General features: G+C 35.5%; 1 protein-coding gene across 1 annotated transcript in view; it reads left to right on the forward strand.

Annotated features, from left to right (window-relative positions):
- The window catches only part of LOC150102002 (eukaryotic translation initiation factor 4H-like), a 144,300-nt gene that overhangs the window by 93,139 nt on the left and 30,068 nt on the right, over positions 1–21,093 (forward strand). The window contains exons 4-5 of the mRNA XM_090399948.1: positions 42–106; positions 15,403–15,499. Coding sequence (XP_090256074.1) covers positions 42–106; positions 15,403–15,499 — 162 coding nt within the window. The remainder of the gene's footprint in view (positions 1–41; positions 107–15,402; positions 15,500–21,093) is intronic.

The raw sequence follows: 21,093 nt of genomic DNA on the forward strand, positions 1-21,093 counted from the left end.
ATTAAATATATATATTATATATATATTTTTTTTTTTTTTAGGTTATTGTTACGTTGAATTTGATGATGTTGAATCTTTAAAATCAGCGCTGGAATTTGATGAAGCAGTGAGGAATCTTTTTAATCTTTGTCATATAGCCTTAATCCTCTAAATATAAAAGTTTTCACAAAAGATTCTTCTAAATAACTTACCTTGAAAGTACCAAATTTAATTTTGTTACATCTTATTGGCATGCTAGAATATATATATATATATATATACAGGTTTCCCTCGATTAACGTGGTTAATTAATCCCTCGATGTTACTGCGTATATCAAAATCACGTTAATCAAATCTAGTAATCAATGGTAAACATTACAATTCGTCCATGATCGATTACTGTATTAATGATTCGTTTTATATGGTACTTTTTTAGGAAAGATAAAAAATGAATGCAAAGTAATGTTTAATAAATACTTGTAACTACATTATTTACTGCAACTTTTTTATCAAAAGAAGTTATCAAGAGTCATTTGAACAGTTTTAGTTTTTTTCTTATCAGCATAAATTCTATGATAACCAGCAAAATGACTCTCCAGGCCTCGGCAAACAAGCAATAAAACAAAGAAAATATAATACATGATAGTACAAATTAAGTGGATATTGAATTCAACGTTATTTCATAGCCGAATATAGAAACTACAAGAGTTTCATGCCGAATATATAGAAACTAAAAGTTTCGGCAGATGCAAGCATAAGCAACCTTATGGGTAACTTGTAGTAAAGGTGGAGTAAGCTCCAGATCACTTTCCTTATGGGATGGTTATCAGGAGAGATGGAGGTCAATTTGTCTTACCAGAGTTGACTTCTATGGGCTGAGAGGGCATCTCTCACTGCAGAGTTGAACCTGTTCAAGATCCATTTGTTTTGCAGCACCCTGGTGTTGTGGTATCTTTTTCTTGCCTTGTTTTTTTTCCTCTGATCAGATTCATAATATCTTCTCGCAAGTGGTTGGATTTGCAGGTAGTTGCAGGGGTAGTAACTGCTGCACAGCTGTTTCAATTTCCTCAAGCCTTTCCCAAGGAATGAATGAGTGAGGGAGGGGGGGGGAGAATTTTTCAGGTTTCCCAATTTTAACTATTGGATTGTGATCTGATGATAGATCATTAATCGTCATTAAACTGTATTGTAGTCTGATGTGCTACAGTATGGCTATGTCCAAAACATCAACCTGACCATAAGTGTTGATGGGTGGGGTCGGTGGGACCTATCACAAGCAGGTTGTTGAAACCAGCATAGTTTTGTAGTATGTGTCCATTTTTGTTGGTGTCAGTATTTTCCATAATGTGAAGCACATCTCCTAGAGGATATGTATGACAAAAATAAGCCTTTGGCTCTCTATTTCAGTAATACATGATGGTTTATTTATTTTCAGTCACAATCTACAAATTATTGAACAAAGAATAAAAATAAAAAAACTAAATCATACTATACTGACATTGGAGGTCGCGGTATCTCTCAGATACAATTTACTGTCAAATATCACAAACCTCTACATGACATGTATTAAACCAGACTGGTTTAATACATGTTATGTATTAAACCAGTAACATATGAATGCACAGATACTCATGACCTCCAAGCTATACACTGAATTGTGTAAGAATATTTATATTAAACATTTTGCATGTATCTGTCAGATCAGCTGCGAGCTCCGCAAGGTTAAAGGCGTGTCAACAAAACCACGTTAAGCAAGGGATACCTGTATATACAGGGTGTTCGGGATAAATTTGACATATTTATAATTAATTATATTTTTCCGTAAGTTACATGTATTAACACACACTTCTCTTCATTTAAAAGTTTGGACCCTTCTTCATTCATATACAAGATGTCAGAAAGGATGGATAGCTGGAACCCACCTGAATCATGGAAGAGAATAACTTGTATCATGATGATTCGTGCCCGCCATCAAAATAAGGATATTACGACTGCTGCCCAATGCTCCCTGAATACAGTAAAAACAATCAGGCATGAACTAGAGACTTGCAATGGTGACTACGAGGATGTAGCAAGAAGAAAGATCCCTAGCAGACGATCTGATTGCGTTCGTACAGCAGAATTCCTCGCAAATCTGCAGGAACAGGTGTTGAAGAACCCTGGCATTGGAATTCGGGCTTTGTTCGTGGAGTTGCTAACTGTAGTCAAGCCCTGGATAACAAGGGTAGCCAATGGTAGGCCGTATGTATGGCAGCAGGATTCGGCCCCTTGCCACACCTCTGGGAAAAGTCAAAAATGGTTGTCTGAAAATTTCTACGACTTCACCAGTCCAAATGTTTGGCCTCCAAACTCCCCAGACCTTAACCCCATGGATTATTTTGTATGGGGCGCAGTTGAAAAAGACACCAATCGCACTTCCAGTAATACAAAAGCCCAGTTAATGGATAAAATTAAAACAGTTTTTGCGGCCCTTCCCAGGGAGACTGTAGCATCAGCTTGTTCGAGGTTCCGAAGCAGAATTGAAGCTGTGATCGATGCTAATGGTGGTTATTTTGAGTAAATCTTGTTGATAGTATTGTAATTAACTCTGCCTGTAATGTTTTTTTGTCAATTCATTAAATTTAATAGATACAAAGAAGATTTTCTTTTTCCTTACGAAACTGTCAAATTTATCCCGAACACCCTGTATATGTATGTGTGTATATGTGTGTGTATATATATATATATATATATATATATATATATTGATTGATTGATTATATTTAGCAGCATTCCATTTTTAATTAAATTATATTATAATTTTTGCAGAAGGATTTACAAAAAATAAATAAATAAATAAAAATAAAAACTTAATTGTACTGTTGCATTCAGCCTAAGTATATAATACTCTAGAGAGAGAGAGAGAGAGAGCAAGATTATTACATTTTGACAGTTAATGACCTTAAGACTATAAAAAGTTTGTAATTGAGTAGAATGTTTTAGTTTTAAAAGTGTAATTTTCATTATAGAACTATGCTTAAGTTTTTATGCTATACTCACGTTTTTTTTCCTGAACATAAAAGGTTCAGGAGTTTCATTATAAAGTTCTTTCTTCTGTGTAGAATGAACAATCTTCTGATTTTGAGTTCTGTAATTTTCAAACTTGAGAGCTTATTAAATGCAAATTAAAAGACTTCATCTTGAATCAGTAATTAATTTTCTTTTTTTAAATAAGAATTGTGTCAAATAATAGGCAAATGTTGTCATTATAAAACTGAAGATTTCCACATGGCACTGCTAATCTGCTTATTTGAGTGAATATCATCTTTGCTCTCTACACTACTTAACTATAGATGTGAATCCCACTGTGCATGGGTGTGAATCCATGGTGTGAGACCACCACCCTGGTTATGAGAAGTTATGATAATATAGCCTTTAACCATCCAACTGGCATATTGATAAAATACATCACTCTGCATACACTTCATATCCATCATATATTTCAATGTAATATCACTGGTATTACAATTTTAATATGCACTTCGCATACATGGTAACCTTGATGTCTATAGACGTCGTGGCCAGTTGGGTGGTTAAACCACTAACTTTACAAATGTGCCATGGGATTGACTTAAAACATTAATTTTGATACTAGACACAAACCTATTAGTGTTTATTTTAATAAAATTTGATTTCTTTTCAAAATAAGAAATCAAAATTTCTTATTTTAATACCTAAAAAATGAAGATACATCTAGTAATAAAAAAAATACTAGATAGGGTTAGGTCTTGGCAAACAGCAGCTTCCTGACAAAATGCAGTCCACATTTCCCTCTTACTTATTTGATGCTGAATTAAAAATTTTTCAACACACAAAAAACTTTTCTTTATGTATATCAAGCACAGCTTTGAAATCTATATATACACACAATAGTTAAACCTCTGTTGTAAGAAACTTTAAACCTACGCCCTGTGAGTGACAAAACAAGGTAATATTCATTTACTGAGGGCAGCAACAGTTAATTTTAATATTAATAATAATATATTCTCTTATATTCTTATAATAAAAGTTGTATTAGCATTGATCTTCTTCTTCTTCTGCAGCTTCTCCCACTTAAGTGGGGTCACTGTTTCTTATGAGTCTCCTCCACACCTTCCTGTCTTGGGCTGTCACCACATCCAAGTTCTTCATCTTCAAGTCCTCTTCTACCAGCTCCCTCCATCTCTTCTTTGGCCGCCCACGCTTCCGCCTTCCTTGCACATCCATCTGCATGACCCTTCTTCCCACATATTCGTCCTCCCTCCTCATCACATGACCAAACCATCTCAACCTTGCCTCCTGTATTTTCGCTCCTAAGTTCGTAACTTTCACTGTTCCCCTGACATAGTCATTTCTCAGATGATCCTTTCTGGTCACACCGCACATCCACCTAAGCATTCTCATCTCTGCTACTTCCATCCTGCTAATGTTATTTTTCCTCAGAGCCACAGTTTCTATAGCATATGTCATAGCTGGCCTCACTACTGTCCTATAAATTTTGCCTTTCAGATTGACCGGCACCCTCTTATCACATAACACTCCAGCCATCTCCCTCCAGTTCCTCCAACCTGCTTGTATCCTGCATCCCACTTCCTTCTCACCTCCTCCATCTTCTTCCACTGTCGAACCTAAGTATCTAAAGTCTCTCACCTTCCTGATGACATTTCCTTCCAGCTCCAGGTCTGACTCCTGGCCACCGCCCACTGCGCAACACATATACTCTGTCTTACTTCTGCTCAGTCTCATACCTCTCTCTTCCAGTACTTTTCTCCATCTTTCCAGTTTAGTTTCCGCTTCTTCTCTTGAATCTACACACAGCAAGATGTCATCTGCATACAACATTGTCCAAGGTGCATCTTCTCTCACCTCCTCTGTTATCACCTCCATCACAATATTAAACAGAAACGGACTTAATGCTGACCCTTGATGCAAGCCAACTGTTACTTGAAAACTTTCTGTCTGTCCCAAACAGGTCCGAACACTTGTCTTCACATTTCTGTACATTTCCTGCACCAACCTGACATATTTCTCCGGCACCTTCTTCTCCCTCAGACACCTCCAGACTTCTTGCCTTGGTACTCTATCGTATGCTTTCTCCAGATCAATAAATACCAGATGTAGCTCCCTTTGTTTCTCTCGATATTTTTCCATCATCTGTCGTAACCCAAAGATAGCATCTGTTGTTGATCTACCAGGCATGAAGCCAAATTGTTCCTTTGCAATCTCCACCTCCTCCCTCAATCTACCATCAAGAACCCTTTCTAGGATCTTCATTGTGTGGGACATCAACTTTATTCCTCTGTAATTTTTACAGTCTTGTGCATCCCCTTTACCCTTGTAGATGGGAACAAGAGTACTCTCCCTCCATTCCTCGGGTATATTTTCCTGTTGGCAAACTTTCATGAACAGGTCCCACAGCAGGTCAATTCCCTCTTCCCCCAGTGTATTAGCATTGATAAGATTATAAATTCTATGTTGACACCTCAAGTCCATGCTCTTGTGTAAATGAAAGATAACTTGTATTTGACAAGAGTTATCTGTCATAACTGTTATGTCTCTGAAATAGAGATGAAATGAAAAGTTGTATTTTTTGAGGAAGAGAAATTTGTAGGGGGGCGGGGTCCATTTGTGAAAGGGGAAAATGTGCAGCCATGGTTAAAATTATATTGTTTAATAAAGCAGTTAACATACAAATGTTTTTTATTTGTATCACAAACTATCATCATTCTAAAACAGCACTGTAGAAAATTCGCAATCAATTAAAATTACATGCTATAACAACAGTCATCTTTTATATGTAGTCAGACATCTAAATTGTAAACAATAATCAGGATCCTTAAATTCTGGATTTTGTGCATAAATCCATTCATTGAAATTAAGATTAAGATAATATAGGAGAGGAGAGCCAAATTATTTTGGCTTTCCTCTCTTTTCTTTGAAAATATGTTCAAATTTCAAGATACTATAATGAATTTAGTTTAATCCTTTATCCAAGTGTAAGCAAACAAGGTTTGCGCCTGAAAATATCTTCAGGACTGAGGTAAGATGGTACATCCCTTGGCAACTCGTAGCAAAGGTGGACAAAGCTCTCATCACTCCTTGTCTCAGTATCTCCCATAATGAAAAGCACATCTCCTTGCAGACATGTATACTTCTATGCATTAAGGGAAGGGCCACTACCCAGACTGGTTTCCCTTTGTTTAAGTGCAGGATACCTCTCCAAAAACTCGTAAAATCACCCGGATCACCCAATAATGAGTGACCTGCAGGATCAGAAACTCAGCGTTGTTCCCCTCAGTAACAGGCTCACCCTGTCACTGAGAAGAACTCTGAGAACCGGTTGGCTCTACACCGTGGCAGGCTCCCCCACCACTGAGCAGAGCCACTCATATCTCAAGAGGTAACAGCAACAGCCATGCCTCAGTTACCTTCACAGGCTACAGCATTGCCATTCATTACCCCCCCCCCTCCCCCCACACACACTCAGGCCCTAGGTGACAGCAACAGCCGTTTTCAACCTTTATTGAGGTCTCATCAGTGGGAGGCAGACGCAGAGTGGTGATACTAGGGCAGAAGCAATGGAGAGGTCATATTTACCTATACAAGTTGCCAACAGGTGTACCACCTTATTATTAAATTACTCTGGATATAGAGAAAGATGTTTGAAATTTATTTTGCACTCGTTTAGACTATAATGAATTTGGTTTAATCCTTTATCCAAGTGTAAACAAACAAAGTTTGCGCCTGAAAATATCTTCAGGACTGAGGTAAGGGGGGTACATCCATTGGCAACTCATAGCAAAGGTGGACAAAGATCTCATCACTCCTTGTCTCAGTATCTCCCATACTGTTATTCAGGCCTTTGTATCATTCCAAAGAACTTTCGACTAGTATCAGTCCCATGTTGTGCAGTTCTGAAATTATGATATTTATGCATCATCATCATCAAATCCGTGATATTCAAAGGTTGTAAGAAACTATAATAATCTGTTACTATACTATATTACTAAGATCTATACTATATATTATAATAATCTGTTCACTGCCCTTTCTGAAACCTTCATATTGCTGTCTTTGAACAACTGCCTTATTTCTACCTTGCCCTCATATCCATAGTGATTTGATTTTTTCTTAAAATTTATAATTTTTTTATTTGCCTCCCCACCTTACCAACATTGCTTATTCTGTTGTCTACTTCCATATTTCATTTATCATCTTCAGTCAAAGTTGTGCCTAAATGGCTGCAATATTTTACTAGTTCTGTTGGAAAACATAACCTCAGTCTTTCTCTTTATTGCTGATACGTATGTCAAATTTGTTAATGCAGTTATTTAATTTACATTAAAAATCATAATGGAAAAGCAGATAACAAGCTATGGGTCATACTCAAGAAGTTAAACATTCCAGATCAGCTGTTCTCAACAACACTAACATGTATCAAAACATATAGCTATAAGAATCACTGCAGATGTTAGAGGATTGAAACCAGAAACAGATGAGTCAGCCAGGGATATCCAATGTCACCACTCTTATTTAATATCTATATAAATAAAATAAAGTCAAGAAAAATGTAAAACTAGATTGTGGAACTCTCCTTAATCATCCTTTTGTGTCAAGTAACCAAATAATCATAGCAAGAAATGTATCTTTGTTTCTAATTTCAAAGATCAATATTTTCCTTAAACACAATTACTAAAAATATCAACAAATACCGATTTGCTCATACCAAATGTTCATGGCTTTTAGAGGAAGTCTGAAGTAAAATCATGATTGAAAATAAAAGTTTAGAACAAATTAATTGCTTCATATATGCTGTATATCAAGAATTGGCAAACCTTTTCTGAGAAGGACCAAACAGTAAATATTTTACACTTGTGAGCAAAGAGATAAAAAATTGAGAATATTATGTATTTATATATAAGATAGAAAACAAAATTTTTTAATTAAAAAATACAGAATATAACCGTGCACAAATAAATTTTTGAGAGATTGGTGAGAAGTATGGAATTCTTTTTTGATATGACATAATTATGCTTAATCGGGGTTCAAAGTTAGTGTTCCCAATCATTAAAAGCAATTGTAAATGGTCATACAAAGCTGATCTGTAACACAATTTACATATTTCATTTTAGAAAATGTCTTTATTCCGAGCTACCAAATTTGAATATGAACGAATATGTACCAATATTCATCAACATAAATTCATGATATGTGACTAAGAAACGCATGGTTCTCAAAACACTGTCAAATTAGCACAGTGAACGAGAGTGGTATTTGTGGTGGTGCACAGCACTGAGCAATGCAACATATGGTTATTGCTGCAGCTACTTATGGTGCAAAAGAAACCATAGACAATATGCAAACAGTTGGACATGGCTTCATTATGTGGCATTTATGATAGGCATAACTAAAAAAAACTTATGAGGAGAGGAAAAGAGATTTGTGAGATGTAAATAACTAACTAGTAATAAACAATTGTATATATTGGTAGCTCAGTAAATAACTATAGGAGATTATTATCCAATGATCTAATAATGTTAATCAGATGATTAACATTATTGGAGATGTTGATCAGGAATATGTGTGGGGATGATGGAGCAACATATCATCTGTACAATTTGTTGTGCTTGTTATTTATTTCTATTTTTGTTATATTTCACTTTGTTTCTAAGTTTTTTTATTCACCAATGATCAATATACACTTTTTACGTAGTAATATGTACATAAATAATTTCTGATTATTATTTTATTGCAGCACCAGAATTATCCTGGTGGTATCCTACTCTTATCACAAGTTTTTTCTTTTCTGTCAGTTGCTCTTTATATTATCAATAACAGATATCCTGCATAGTTGAGTATTTTGTTGGAGATTAACAAATGCCATCCTCTATTTATGATGTGTAGGATTCAATTTATTCAGGAATAGATGTATTTTTACTCAATTTATTCAACAGACACCAATACTACAAATGTAAAGGAAAGAAGTAGTTTTATTGTACCACTAAATACACTACAGAGACATTTACGATTTACAGTCTATGCACTATTAATTTGAGACAACTGGAATGAAGATAACCCTTCATAATGAAAAACAGATCTCCTATCATATCTCTGATCCACCATTTTATTTGTATACATGCAAGCAAAACAGTTTTATTGTAGCACCAAACACAGTATTTAACTAAGTACATTTGTCCTGACATCATCCTCTTTGAAATTTTCTGTTGCAGAAAATACTTGGTAACACCTGCTTATAATACAGAAAGCAAATTTTCTAAACTAAATAAAAGTGTATGTGTAAACTTGCAATCAGGAATCATCTATCATTAAAACAGTTCATGGATGGTAATTTTACAAAATTTTATCAATAAATGTCAAAATAATTTGCCTTATAAATTTTGTGAAAATGCTCCTGCCTGACAGAAGAGGCATACATGTGGTAAAGGGAGTTCCTGGTTCTTGTGGTTGCCATAACACATACCTAACACAGCCTGCTATGAATGTATTAAGGAGTCTGATTATGTTGTGCACAAACAATATTTTGTATTCATGCTTAACAAATACTCATTTCATATATAGTGTTATTCAGCCAAGGCCTGTAGTTCAGTGAAGGTTGCCCTCTTCACTAGGCTACCTACAGAGAAAGCCTGAAGTTCGATTCTAGTCATTGACTACAGAAACTCTTTCTAAGCCTTTCTGAGATAATCAATCTCTGCCATGGGCAAGTGGGATTTTTGTTCCATAAGCTGAAGAAAATTGACTGTAGAACTCACACTATTTCAGACAGTAACATATTAAGGTTAGTGACCACGAGATGGCAACACTTGACAGCCATTTCTTCATCAGATGTCACTTATAATTAGTAATAATATTGGGCCGGCTGTCTCTGATTGACTACTGGTGGAGATTGAACTATCCTCTCCTTAGTCTTCAAACATCAGATAGGGCTAAAATGGCAATTGTTCATTTGGTAAAAGCTGTTGTGTAAAAAATATGTAGACAAAACACGTGTTGGTGCAATTAAAACTAAGATAAAATAAGATAATTGCTCCAATATGTATGTTTTGCCTTCATAATTTCTATACAGTGAATGCTGACCACCATGCAACCAGGAGAGAAAGAACGGAAAAGGCATTATTTGTTTACAAAGGTTGCGAGTTTGAATTTCATGTGAAGCATGGGTGTTTATAAAAGCTTTCTCTAGATGAACTTAAAGATTTGCATCATCAGTTTGTGAGGTTAAAGATTAATCAGCTTCATCTCAGATAACAAATGGTCAATTGTATGGCTTTAAGGAGGAACTAAAAAAAGCTCTATCATTGTCTCATCCCAGTGCAGTAGGTATTGATGACATCCATTATCTAAATACTTATATAAGAAATGCATTCCTGAAACAAGAACATCTGATTTCATTGTTCTTTGACATTGAAAATCTTGACACAGCCTAGAGATATGGCATTTTAAAAATTTATAGCCTAGGTCTCAGAGGACTCTTTCCTATATTTATTAAAAACTTCGTCTATCCGAGTCTTTCAAGTCAGAATGGAAAGTTTGCTACATCAGCCATATCATCAAGAACAGGGTGCTCCCAAAGGCTCTGTCTTAAGTATACGACACTTTTTGCTATCAGAGTTAACTCAATCACTGAAGAGCTTCTCCCATTTTTGATATCTCCAAAGCTTTTGTCTGGGTCTGGCACAACGACTTACTAAGCAAACCTCCATCATTTGGTCTGTCTCAGAACTTCTGCAGTTGGATTGCCAGCTTTATGTCTGGATGCACATTGTGTGTGTGTGTGTGTGATGATAGACAGTTCCTTATCCTGTCACCATTCAACTAATGCTGGGGTTCTGCAAGGTTCTGTTCTCTCACCAACCCTCTTCCTTCTATATATCAGTGACCTATTTCACTTGACCTGCAACCTGGTACACAGTTTTGCAGATGACAGCACATTGCATTCCTCTCATTCATTTGATAAATCTTACTCTATACAACTCACAATTCAACCTACAGAACCACTGCCCTCAATTCTGATCTCCAAGCCATCCTCCAGTGGGGTTCAGATAATCTCATCGATTTCAATGCTAGTAAAATCCAGTTCTGTCTTATTTCTCACAAAAATGAACCATTTTCTCCCAGAGTTATTTTTGACAACACTAAAATTTCCAGACAGGATAAGATTTCTCTTCTTGGAATTATCCTGACATCAAGCCTCTCCTGGCATAAATGCTTCACAACCATTTCATCCTCAGCTTCTAAAAAACTAGGATTTCTCTTTCACTCAAGACGTTACTTCACCTCTGAACAGCTGTTAACCTTATACAAATAATAAATCCGTCCAGCTATTGAATACTGCTCTCACATTTGAAGTGGAAAACCTTAAGAGCTCTCTCAAAAATGCTTGACTCAATACAGAGGTGGGCAATTAGATTGATTAATGACCCATCTCTTACCAACACACTCCTCCCACTTTTGCACAGATGTTTAGTTTCTTTATCAGGGCTTTTCAACTGAAGATGCGTTAGTCAGTCTCATACAGAGGTGGCAGGGTTTTTTTTTTCTTCCCAGAAATTTGGGTTTTTCATCCCACAAAGCACAAACCGGCCATTAGAACAGATGCAATTAACATGCATAATACACTGGCCACATAGCCTGAGTTGCTTTGACCATAAATCTATAGACTATTTCTTCTCATATGTATAATCCACATCCAATGTTTAGTGAGATTTTACAACTGTTGCACAAAATGAAGACCTTTAATTTGGATGTTCATTTGTGCTGGATTCTCAGCCACGTTGGAATGTGAGACTGCCAGAACAGCTCATACTTTTTTTAATGTATTTTTCAACAGTACTACATACAGACTGCAGCTAGTTTATAAGTTCAAAACTAATTGCCCAAAGCCAGTCATGTCTGGAAGCACTGACAAAAATTACACAAGAATAAGCATTGGTAGTCTAGTCAACATAGAAACAGAAACCAGGAAATTGTTCTTGCTAGGCTCTGCATGTGTCACAGTCATCTTACACATTCTTATTTACTGAGGGCTGATAATCCATCTATGTGTGAAAAATGCAATGTGTCTTACCAATTGGCATATTCTGGCTGAGTGCTAGCACTTCATGTGAGATAGGAAAGAAATTTTTACTTATCTGACTGAATTATATACACCTAGATGTTATCTGACTCAGGCAAACTGCATGACATTTTTAACCTTTTACAGAGAAATAATTTATACAAACATTTGATTATACAGTAGCCACCACTTATTGTGATCACTTTGGGACATTCATTTTTCGATAACAATAATTGGCTGATAGAATTAAGCAAAGGATATAAAAATTGCATCATTTATTTCAATTTATTGTTATGAACATTATTTAATTTGTTACATATAAACAACTTTTTAATAAGCAATAACAAAATTTATTTTAAAAACTTATCTAGTGTTATCTGTTGTATGTTTGAATATAGTAGTTCATGAATAAATTGCTCATGCTCATAATGCTTTTTGAAGTTTGTTGCACACCGTGACGAAGTATTCGTAGAGCTTCTTGCATTTGGGCATTGGTTGGAGAAGCTTCTAAAATTTGTTCTTCTATACTTGTATTTGGTTCACTTCCTTCTACTAGTTTAAAGTTCTCATCAGAAGCAGCTTGACATATTTCCAACACTGATCATTGTAGCCACCACTTCAACAATGTTGAAGTGGTGGCTACAATCCAATATCCAACCAATTTTGAAAAATTCTTCTTTTGACATATTATTATTATTATTCTGGGATTTTACCAAAAATTTCATTTGTAAGATATTCAAATTCTTTGGAAGGAGGAGTTTCAGAGTTTGTTTTTAAAAAAAAATCCACCTTTTTTGGAAACAGTTTTCAGTAGTTCTCTGAGACTTGCTTCCATGACATTGCTACCAAATTCAGTGCATCAGTAAGGGAAATCTTTTTTGCAATTTCACTTGCATCACATTTGTCTTTTATATAATCAAGTTCAGGATCACTTCCTTCTACTAGTTTAAAGTTCTCATCAGAAGCAGTTTGACATATTTCCAACACTGTCATTGTAGCCACCACTTCAATATTGTTGAAGTGGTGGCTACAATCCAATATCCAACCAATTTTGAAAAATTTTTCTTTTGACATACCATGAACTTCCCTGCAATAATAAGCTTTAAAAGCTTGTGTGATGCCTTGGTCACATGGTTGAATCAACGACATTGTGTTCAAAGGCAAGAAGATTACTTTGATGTTCTTTAATGATAAATTAAAGAAAAATTTTGTGTGTGCAGTGCATTTGTCTACTAACAAGACAATTTTTTGCTTTAATTTAAGATCCCACTTAACTAACCAATTGTTGAAATGGCATTAGTCAGACAAGCTTTTGACACCTTTAAAACACCGAGGATTTTTACTTTTTCCAATCACTAGAAGTTCTCATTTCTCACCTTCTATATCAGCACAACAAAGAACTGTTACTCACTCTTTTAAAGATTTAAATCCTTTAGTACTTTCATTTCTAAACAAATATGCTGGGCATTGCACCATTGTAAACATCCTCGGGAGAATATTCAGCAATAATTTTTGGCCACTCAGTCTTAATCCACTTATCAGCTGATAAAAAAAAAAATAGCACTTTTGTCTTCACCATGAATATACTTGTACACAATATTCTCTTACTTTTTCCACCTGTTAAACCATCCATCAGTTGCGGTGAAATTTTTTTTGCGAGTTCTGCTTTTTGATGCATTAAAGGCCCATTAATCGAAGCATTTTTTTCACTGACATTACTAAATCAAATTTTTAATGCTGATTCAGCTTGAGTATCCTTACCAGATCGGGCTCTCTCTTGATCCATGTTCTCATTAGTAAGAGTTGAAGTTTCAATGTTTGATCTGTTTTTAAGATCTTATACAAGAGTGGTTGTGAAATTTTTAAATGTACAGCTGCACTACGCTGACTCATTTTGGGCAACTTATCATAGTTCTCCAAAATTCTTTGCTTTTCTTGAAAAGATAAATCTTTGTTTTTTACTGCTTCTGCCATAATGCTAAGGGTTGTTTTAATGAGCACTTAAAAGTCAAATTCACTTACTGAAAGAGAGTATGAAAATAAACTCGGAAAATCACAATTCGACTATTTATACCCACCTGCATTTGCCTGGAAGATTAAGATTAAAAGAAGATTAACACAAAAGTCAGATTCAACAAATGTTCTTTGTCAAATTTTCTCCTAATTAACCTGTAAAGTTCTTAATTCTGAGATGCAAAAGGCTAAACATTCGAGGATTTTGATAACAATAACTGGAAGTTTGATTATAATACATGGATTATTTTTAATTCATTTTAAATGGTGTGTTTTGGGACTGACTGATTTTGATAACAATAGCCGATTGATAATGTTATCTGTGATCACAATAAGCGGATTCTACTGTATAATCTATTTATGTGTATATACTGTATTGCTTAACTTAATTTTTTGTATATAACATATTATTCGCTAGTTTATCACTGTGTACAGCTGTAGGCAACCTTTGGTGCATTATGACCTTTGATGTCCTTGTATCAGTAAACCATAAACCTGTCAATCAGATAATCAAATGACCACATATGAGTGTTTCATATTTTATGTAAAATTTTTATAATATATATGACCAATAATTCTTCATGGCTAGTCTTTGTTACTCTTGAAAATGGAACCACATAACAGTATCATCTGTCATATTTGCCTTCTAACAGTGTAAAGAAACTATTTAAATTTACACAAAAGCTTAATTTTGTTACAAAAAATCCGAACATTTGACCATATTGACTATTAAAAGTTCAGGATACTTTGCAACAGTTGCATTGCCTTCTGTAGTGTATTTGTAAGTAAGCTACTTGAGATTTACTCATCATTTGGAAAGATTATGGTTCAAATCCTAGAAGAGGAAAAACCTTTGAGGTTTTCAGCTGAAGATGAGCTAATTCCATATGGAGATGGTAGGAGTCTTCTTGGGAACTAGTCTCTTGAAAAAGAAAAAAAAAAAAAACTATGCCCTGTGCCTTTATTTTTCATATATCTTGTAATAAAGAATAATCTCTTTCTTTAATCTCATTATTCATGGTGTTTGTTTGCTGTTATGAGCAGAAATGAAACTTGCTCATGAAAATTCGAAGTTTTACATGACAAAAGAGATCATTTCAACAGTTTAGTTCCTGATAAGGAATTGTAAGTAGCATTGTTGAATTAACTCGTAAATATATTTGGATTTCAGTTTCAGGTGTTTTGAGAAAATGATTTCACAGTTCTGCATTTATTGAATTCATTTTTTTTTTTTACCAGAATTGATTACTTTTCAAGTTAGTTGCTGTTAATTCTTTATGTATGTATTAAAGAATGATTTCCTCTCATTTTTGCAGGATTTTGCTGGCAATATTCTCCGAGTTGATATTGCAGAAGGCCGACGTGGTGACAAGGGAGGCGGTTTTACCAACCGTGGCGGTAGAGGTGGTGGAGGTTAGAGATTTTATTTTTTCAAATTACAATTGCATAGCTTTTGTATTTGTAGTATTTGCTTGATTTAATCAGCATATTGGGGAGTTAAAATATAGAAATCTTTTTGTTTAATAAGATTATAAAAGTGAGTGGGTTGTTTAATTGTTTCTTGTATAATAAAACTCAATCCTGTTTTCAGTACCTGTTTCCACTAACAGATTTCTTATCTTAAAAAAAAACCTTAACTGTTAAAATGGAATTTAAATTATTTATTTTTTTAAATAAAACACATTTTATGTTTCCCAACGAATGCTTTACAGTTGCTGCAGAGTTTCAGAAAACCTAGTGAAATGCCACTTTTATGATGTTTTATATAGCATTTCCTGCCAAAGCAAGATAAAATTAGAAAGCCTAGTTAGGTATTCTCCAGAAAAATCATTTAAAAATCTCCTTTCGTAATCACAATGTGGGGCAGGAATGTACAAACATTTTTTATTGTAAAATGTTTCTGTATCAGTTACTATGTAGAAACCTAGGTTAGCATTTCATCACACAGTCATTAGCCATCATGCATACTGTGGGGTCACATTATATAGATGTTTATGAACGTATTGTAAGATTATCATCATTGGATAGCATCAGAACACTGCCATTCTGCTTGTTGAAGATTTGGAGCAGCCTGCCCATTTAAAAGTTCTGGAGCTTTATCAGCAGAATTGTTATTTTTAAAAAAAATAAGAAAATAATCATTGCATATAGTACATTAACAAGTGCCAATAAGAGTTTTTTTGTGATAAGCTCACTCATGAAAAATTGGAAATCTTTAGTCTATTAGTCATGGATTGAGAACCTTACTCTAGAGACTAGACATTGTATAGTTGATGTATTGATATGTGTGTGTGTTCAGCAATAGAATATACAATAAAATACGTATGTTAAATTAAACATAATTGTAAATTATGCATTGATTTTTTAAAAAAAATCAATGCATAATTTACATTGATTTTTAAAACATGTCACCACACAGCTCTCATATTGTTAGCAGTTACTTCAAACCATTCATCAATGTTTTCAGCAGCGTTTCTGATATTAAAACATATTGAGAAATCTTGACTCCGTCTTCCACTGCTGCTTTTATGACTTGAGAAAAAGTTTGTCTTAAATAGTAAGCCTTAAACGTAGCAATGACACCCGTTATCTGCGATAATGATGTTGTGTTGGCTGACAGAAAAATGATTTTTTTAACATTTTCATGAAAGTCAGAAATGGCAGTAGGATGATATGATGCATTGTCTATTAACAACAAAATTTTAAAATCCATATCATTATTTTTGAAGTAACGTTTGACTGCAGGGCAAAACTTAAATTGTAAACCATTCTTAAAAATTTGTCATGTCATCTGTGCTTTCTTATTTGATCGCCATATTACAGGAAGAGCACTCTTAGCATAGCCCCTGAGAGCCTTTGAATTTTCAACTCAGTAAACAATCAAAGGCTTTAAGTTAAAGCCACCAGATGCATTTCCATCTAATAAAAGTGTGCAACAGTCTTTTAAAATTTTATAACCTAGTTTCAACTTTTTCTTTTCTGCTAAATAAGTGCACAAAGGCATCTTACCAAACAAACCCATTTCATCAACATTAATCCTTGTAACCTGCTTTTTTGAGTCACTTCTTCTAACTAGTTGGGAAAATTTGTGTCAGCATCGTTATCATCACTACAGTTTAGATATACTTCTGGTAGAAAGGCAAGTACATTAGCTATTCACAATTATTATTTTTCAGGAAATTACCACGTATAATGGATATTAATCGAATATTTCTACGATGATATGTGCATACAGTACTAGTATTGGGTAAATGAGGCTGAAGAAAGGTAACCAAAATTGGCCCTAGAGTGGCATTTCAGAAGGATGAGTGCTTACCATATTTGGGGCACTTTTATGCACCAAAATTTGTTGAGGTTTTCTCGGGGCTGAGGCAGATTTTAAGAATAGCCTCTCATATTTGTATTTGCTATGGTGGAGCAGAGTGGCCTTCTTCCAGTGTATCTATCCTGCATTACAGTGTATGTATCGGAATACTGCATTACAGTGTATGGTGGGTGAATCGGAAGACCAAGAAAGAGATGGCATGAGACCGGAACAGGCCACTTGGCCTAAACTCCATGTTAGAAAAAAGAAGGAGGATGTTTGGCTGTAATATGACAGTTTGCAAACTGCAAGGAACCTGGTAAATACCTGGCTGGTCTTTGGTAGAGTGGATAAGAGAGGCCAGTTTTTTGTGTGGTTTCCAGTTTGTTGTAAGATTGTATTTCTTTAGGATGTTTGTTAATTTTTCAGATGAGCCTCAGAGATATGGAATGGTGATAGATTTTGTGTAGTCTCTGTTCTCAAGTGAGGAGGGATTAAGGGGTTTAATATTTTTTGGATTTTGTGGGGGATTGTAGCTATTGGCTAAGGAATTGTTGAGAATGTGGTTATGGCACTGTTATCATATTTGATATCATATCCTAGGCTGGCGTGTAATCAGTGCCTAGGAAGGGGAGACTGTTGTTGTTTTTTCTTTTCCAAGGTGAACTGGATCCTGGGATGTTGATTGTTTAGATATGTTGAAAGTATCCAGGCCATGTGGCCAAATGGAGAACACATCTATGTGGCATAGCCTGACATTGGGTTTACATGGGGCAGAATTTAAGATTTTCTCTTTGAAGTTCTTCATGAAGAAGTTGGCCAGGGGTGGAGAAGTGGCTGTTTCCTCTTCTATCTGTTTGTAGAATTTTCCTTGCCAAACAAAATAACTAGAGTTCATGGTGAACTGAAACAGGGCTGAGATATCAGGAGAAAATATACTTTAGATAAGGTTTAAGGTATCTTTAAGTGGGACACTAGTGAATAGCAAGGAGATATCAAAATCGATCATTATGTCAGTGCGTTGGAATGTGAGGTTTTCTATACTGGCTTTCAAGTGGGCTGAGCTTTTTTTATGTGTGAAGGAATGTTGCCAGTATATTGTGAGAGCACTTTGGCTCTCATCTCATGATTTTATCTAATTTGTATATGGATGAGTCACTGTCATCCACATTGGGGTGTAATGACACCTTAAAAAGGTCACCTCTTGACCTTGGAAGTTACTGTTAGCAGAACTGATTAATCAGTTTTGCTAACAATGCCCTAACTACTGAACTTGACCAGATTCTCAACACTTTCTTAGCCAATGACTACAATCCCCCACCAAATCCAAAAAATATTAAAACCCTATAGCCAACCCCCTTCCTCCCCTCCAGAACAGATACTATTTAAACTGTCACCCTTCTATACATCTGTGGTACATCTAAAAAATTAACAAAAATCATAAAGAAATACAGCCTTACAACCACTTACAGACCCCATAAAAATTGGTATCCCTTATCTGCTTCACCAAAGACCAGCTACATTCATTAGACCTGTCAGGTTTTTCCAGGTTCCTTGCAGTTGCAAGCTTATCCTACTATGGCCAAACAGGCAGGGCAGCTAATATCACTATTTCTGAAAACATGGACTACATCCGTATCCACCATTATGGCCACTCTGAACTTGCTGGATATGCTTTGAACACCCACCACAGGATACACTGGAAAAAAAAGTCCACTCTATTCCACCAGAGCAAATACAAATATGAGAGGCTATTCCTGGAAACTGCCTCAAATTAGGGAAGTGCTTATTCTCGGAACTTCAGCTTCATTTACCCATTTTTAGTGCCTGCCATTGCACATATCATTGTTCTGTGAACCCTGATGATGGCAGTTTGACTTTGCTGAAATATTGGAAGTATCAATTAAAATTATTATGATTAATAGTCATTATGTGTTGTAATTTCCTGAAAAATAATAGTTTGATTATAGAGCCCATGTGAACCCTGATGATGGCAGATCGACTTTGCTGAAATATTGGCAGTATCAATTAAAATTATTATGATTAATAGTCATTATATGTTGTAATTTCCTGAAAAATAATAGTTTGATTATAGACCCCATTACTTTTTAAAGTTATAAAACCAGCCACAGCCTGCTGAAAAGTTCCCCTTCACCTCCATTTTCTTTTACCACATTATAGAGACTTGTTGCTTTAGCTTGAATTGTCACCTGACTTAGTGAAGTTTTTCTGATTGTACCAATGAATCATTCATTCCTTTGTCATGTGCTATTTCAGTGTATGACTAGTCTAGTCATAAATACTGTTACAACTTGAACAGTGCATAAACCTTTAATCTATTAGTAAATCATTTACAGCTTTCTGCACATACAAACCACATGTATAACGTGCATATAGCAGCACCGAATGTTTGAAATGTCCCCCCCTTTTGCCTTCACGCATGCTCGAAGTCTATGTGAACACATATTGATGGTGGCATGCACAACATCCAACGGAAACGCTGCCACTGCTCACTCCAAATCTATTTTCAGGCTGACGATTCTGGCTACTCTCTCTCTCTCTCAAGCTCTGACCACGTTTGAAGTCCAACAGATTCAGATCAGGATTTCCAGATGGTGATGTGTGGTCTGGCACATTTACCTCCAACCACTGTTGTGTGGTCCAGGTGTATTATTTTTTTGAATATCTATTTCTGTGTATAGTGTGCTTGCGCGTGCACACACACGCACACTGGAATATATACCGGGTGATCCAAAAGTAAAAATTCAATAATTAGAAAAGTATAGACAGTAGAACGATGCGATTTTCAAAGAAATGCACAGAAAGACATGGGATTTTTTTTTTAATAACGAAAAATTTTATTACCAGAATAGTTACATTTGCCATCGACAGGTGGCGCTTCAGTTGTGTCGGTAGTTTGTGCAGTGGCACAGCACAGTTCACAACGCAACTAGGATTACAAATGCTCAATGTGACGGCCGTCATTCATGAGAATGGACATCAGACATCGCATGACACCCTTCACAGCATTGAAGAGGGTTTCAGCTGTAATTCCTGTCACATGATGGCAAATAGCTTCTTTCCACATGGCCAATGACGTCGGCCGACCTCTGTACACCTTGTGACTTCAAGTAGCCCCATAACCAAAAGTCACAAGGTGTAAGGTCTGGAGATCTTGGTGGCCATTCGTGCGGGAAAGAGCGACTGAGGACATGGTCATTGCCAAATGTCGGTCACAGCAGGTGCTGGACAGGACCTGTGATGTGCAGAGGTGCTCCATCCTTTATGAATGTTACACTATGGAGCACTTGCCTCTCTTGCACATTCGGAGTTCTGATAATACAGCTTAACTAAAAGTGCTTTATCTCGTAACGATAATATGCCTCACCTTGGCAGAACGTTTAACTTCAGTAATAAAAAAATTAAATGCTGAAAGTTTAACTTCAGTATTCACTACATCTGAAATTTACGTACCTCACGGTTTAAATAGTGACAGGCAGCAGCTCCGCAACCGTTACCCCTTAATTTAACTAAATAAAGACTTTTGAATGTGAAGTTAGCCAATCTCATATGGAGGTGGTATGGTGTTTTCATACCACCATAAGGCAAACTAGACCAGAAGAACATGCACAATTTAGTCAACATAATATACTGGCCTCACAGCTTGTTGCTTCTGCCATAATTCCAAAAGAATAACAATAAC

Source organism: Typopeltis vanoorti, chromosome 11, assembly GCF_054136105.1.
Source record: "Typopeltis vanoorti isolate ZY-2024b chromosome 11, IOZ_Tvanoo_1.0, whole genome shotgun sequence".
Classification (NCBI taxonomy): Eukaryota; Metazoa; Arthropoda; class Arachnida; order Uropygi; family Thelyphonidae; genus Typopeltis; species Typopeltis vanoorti.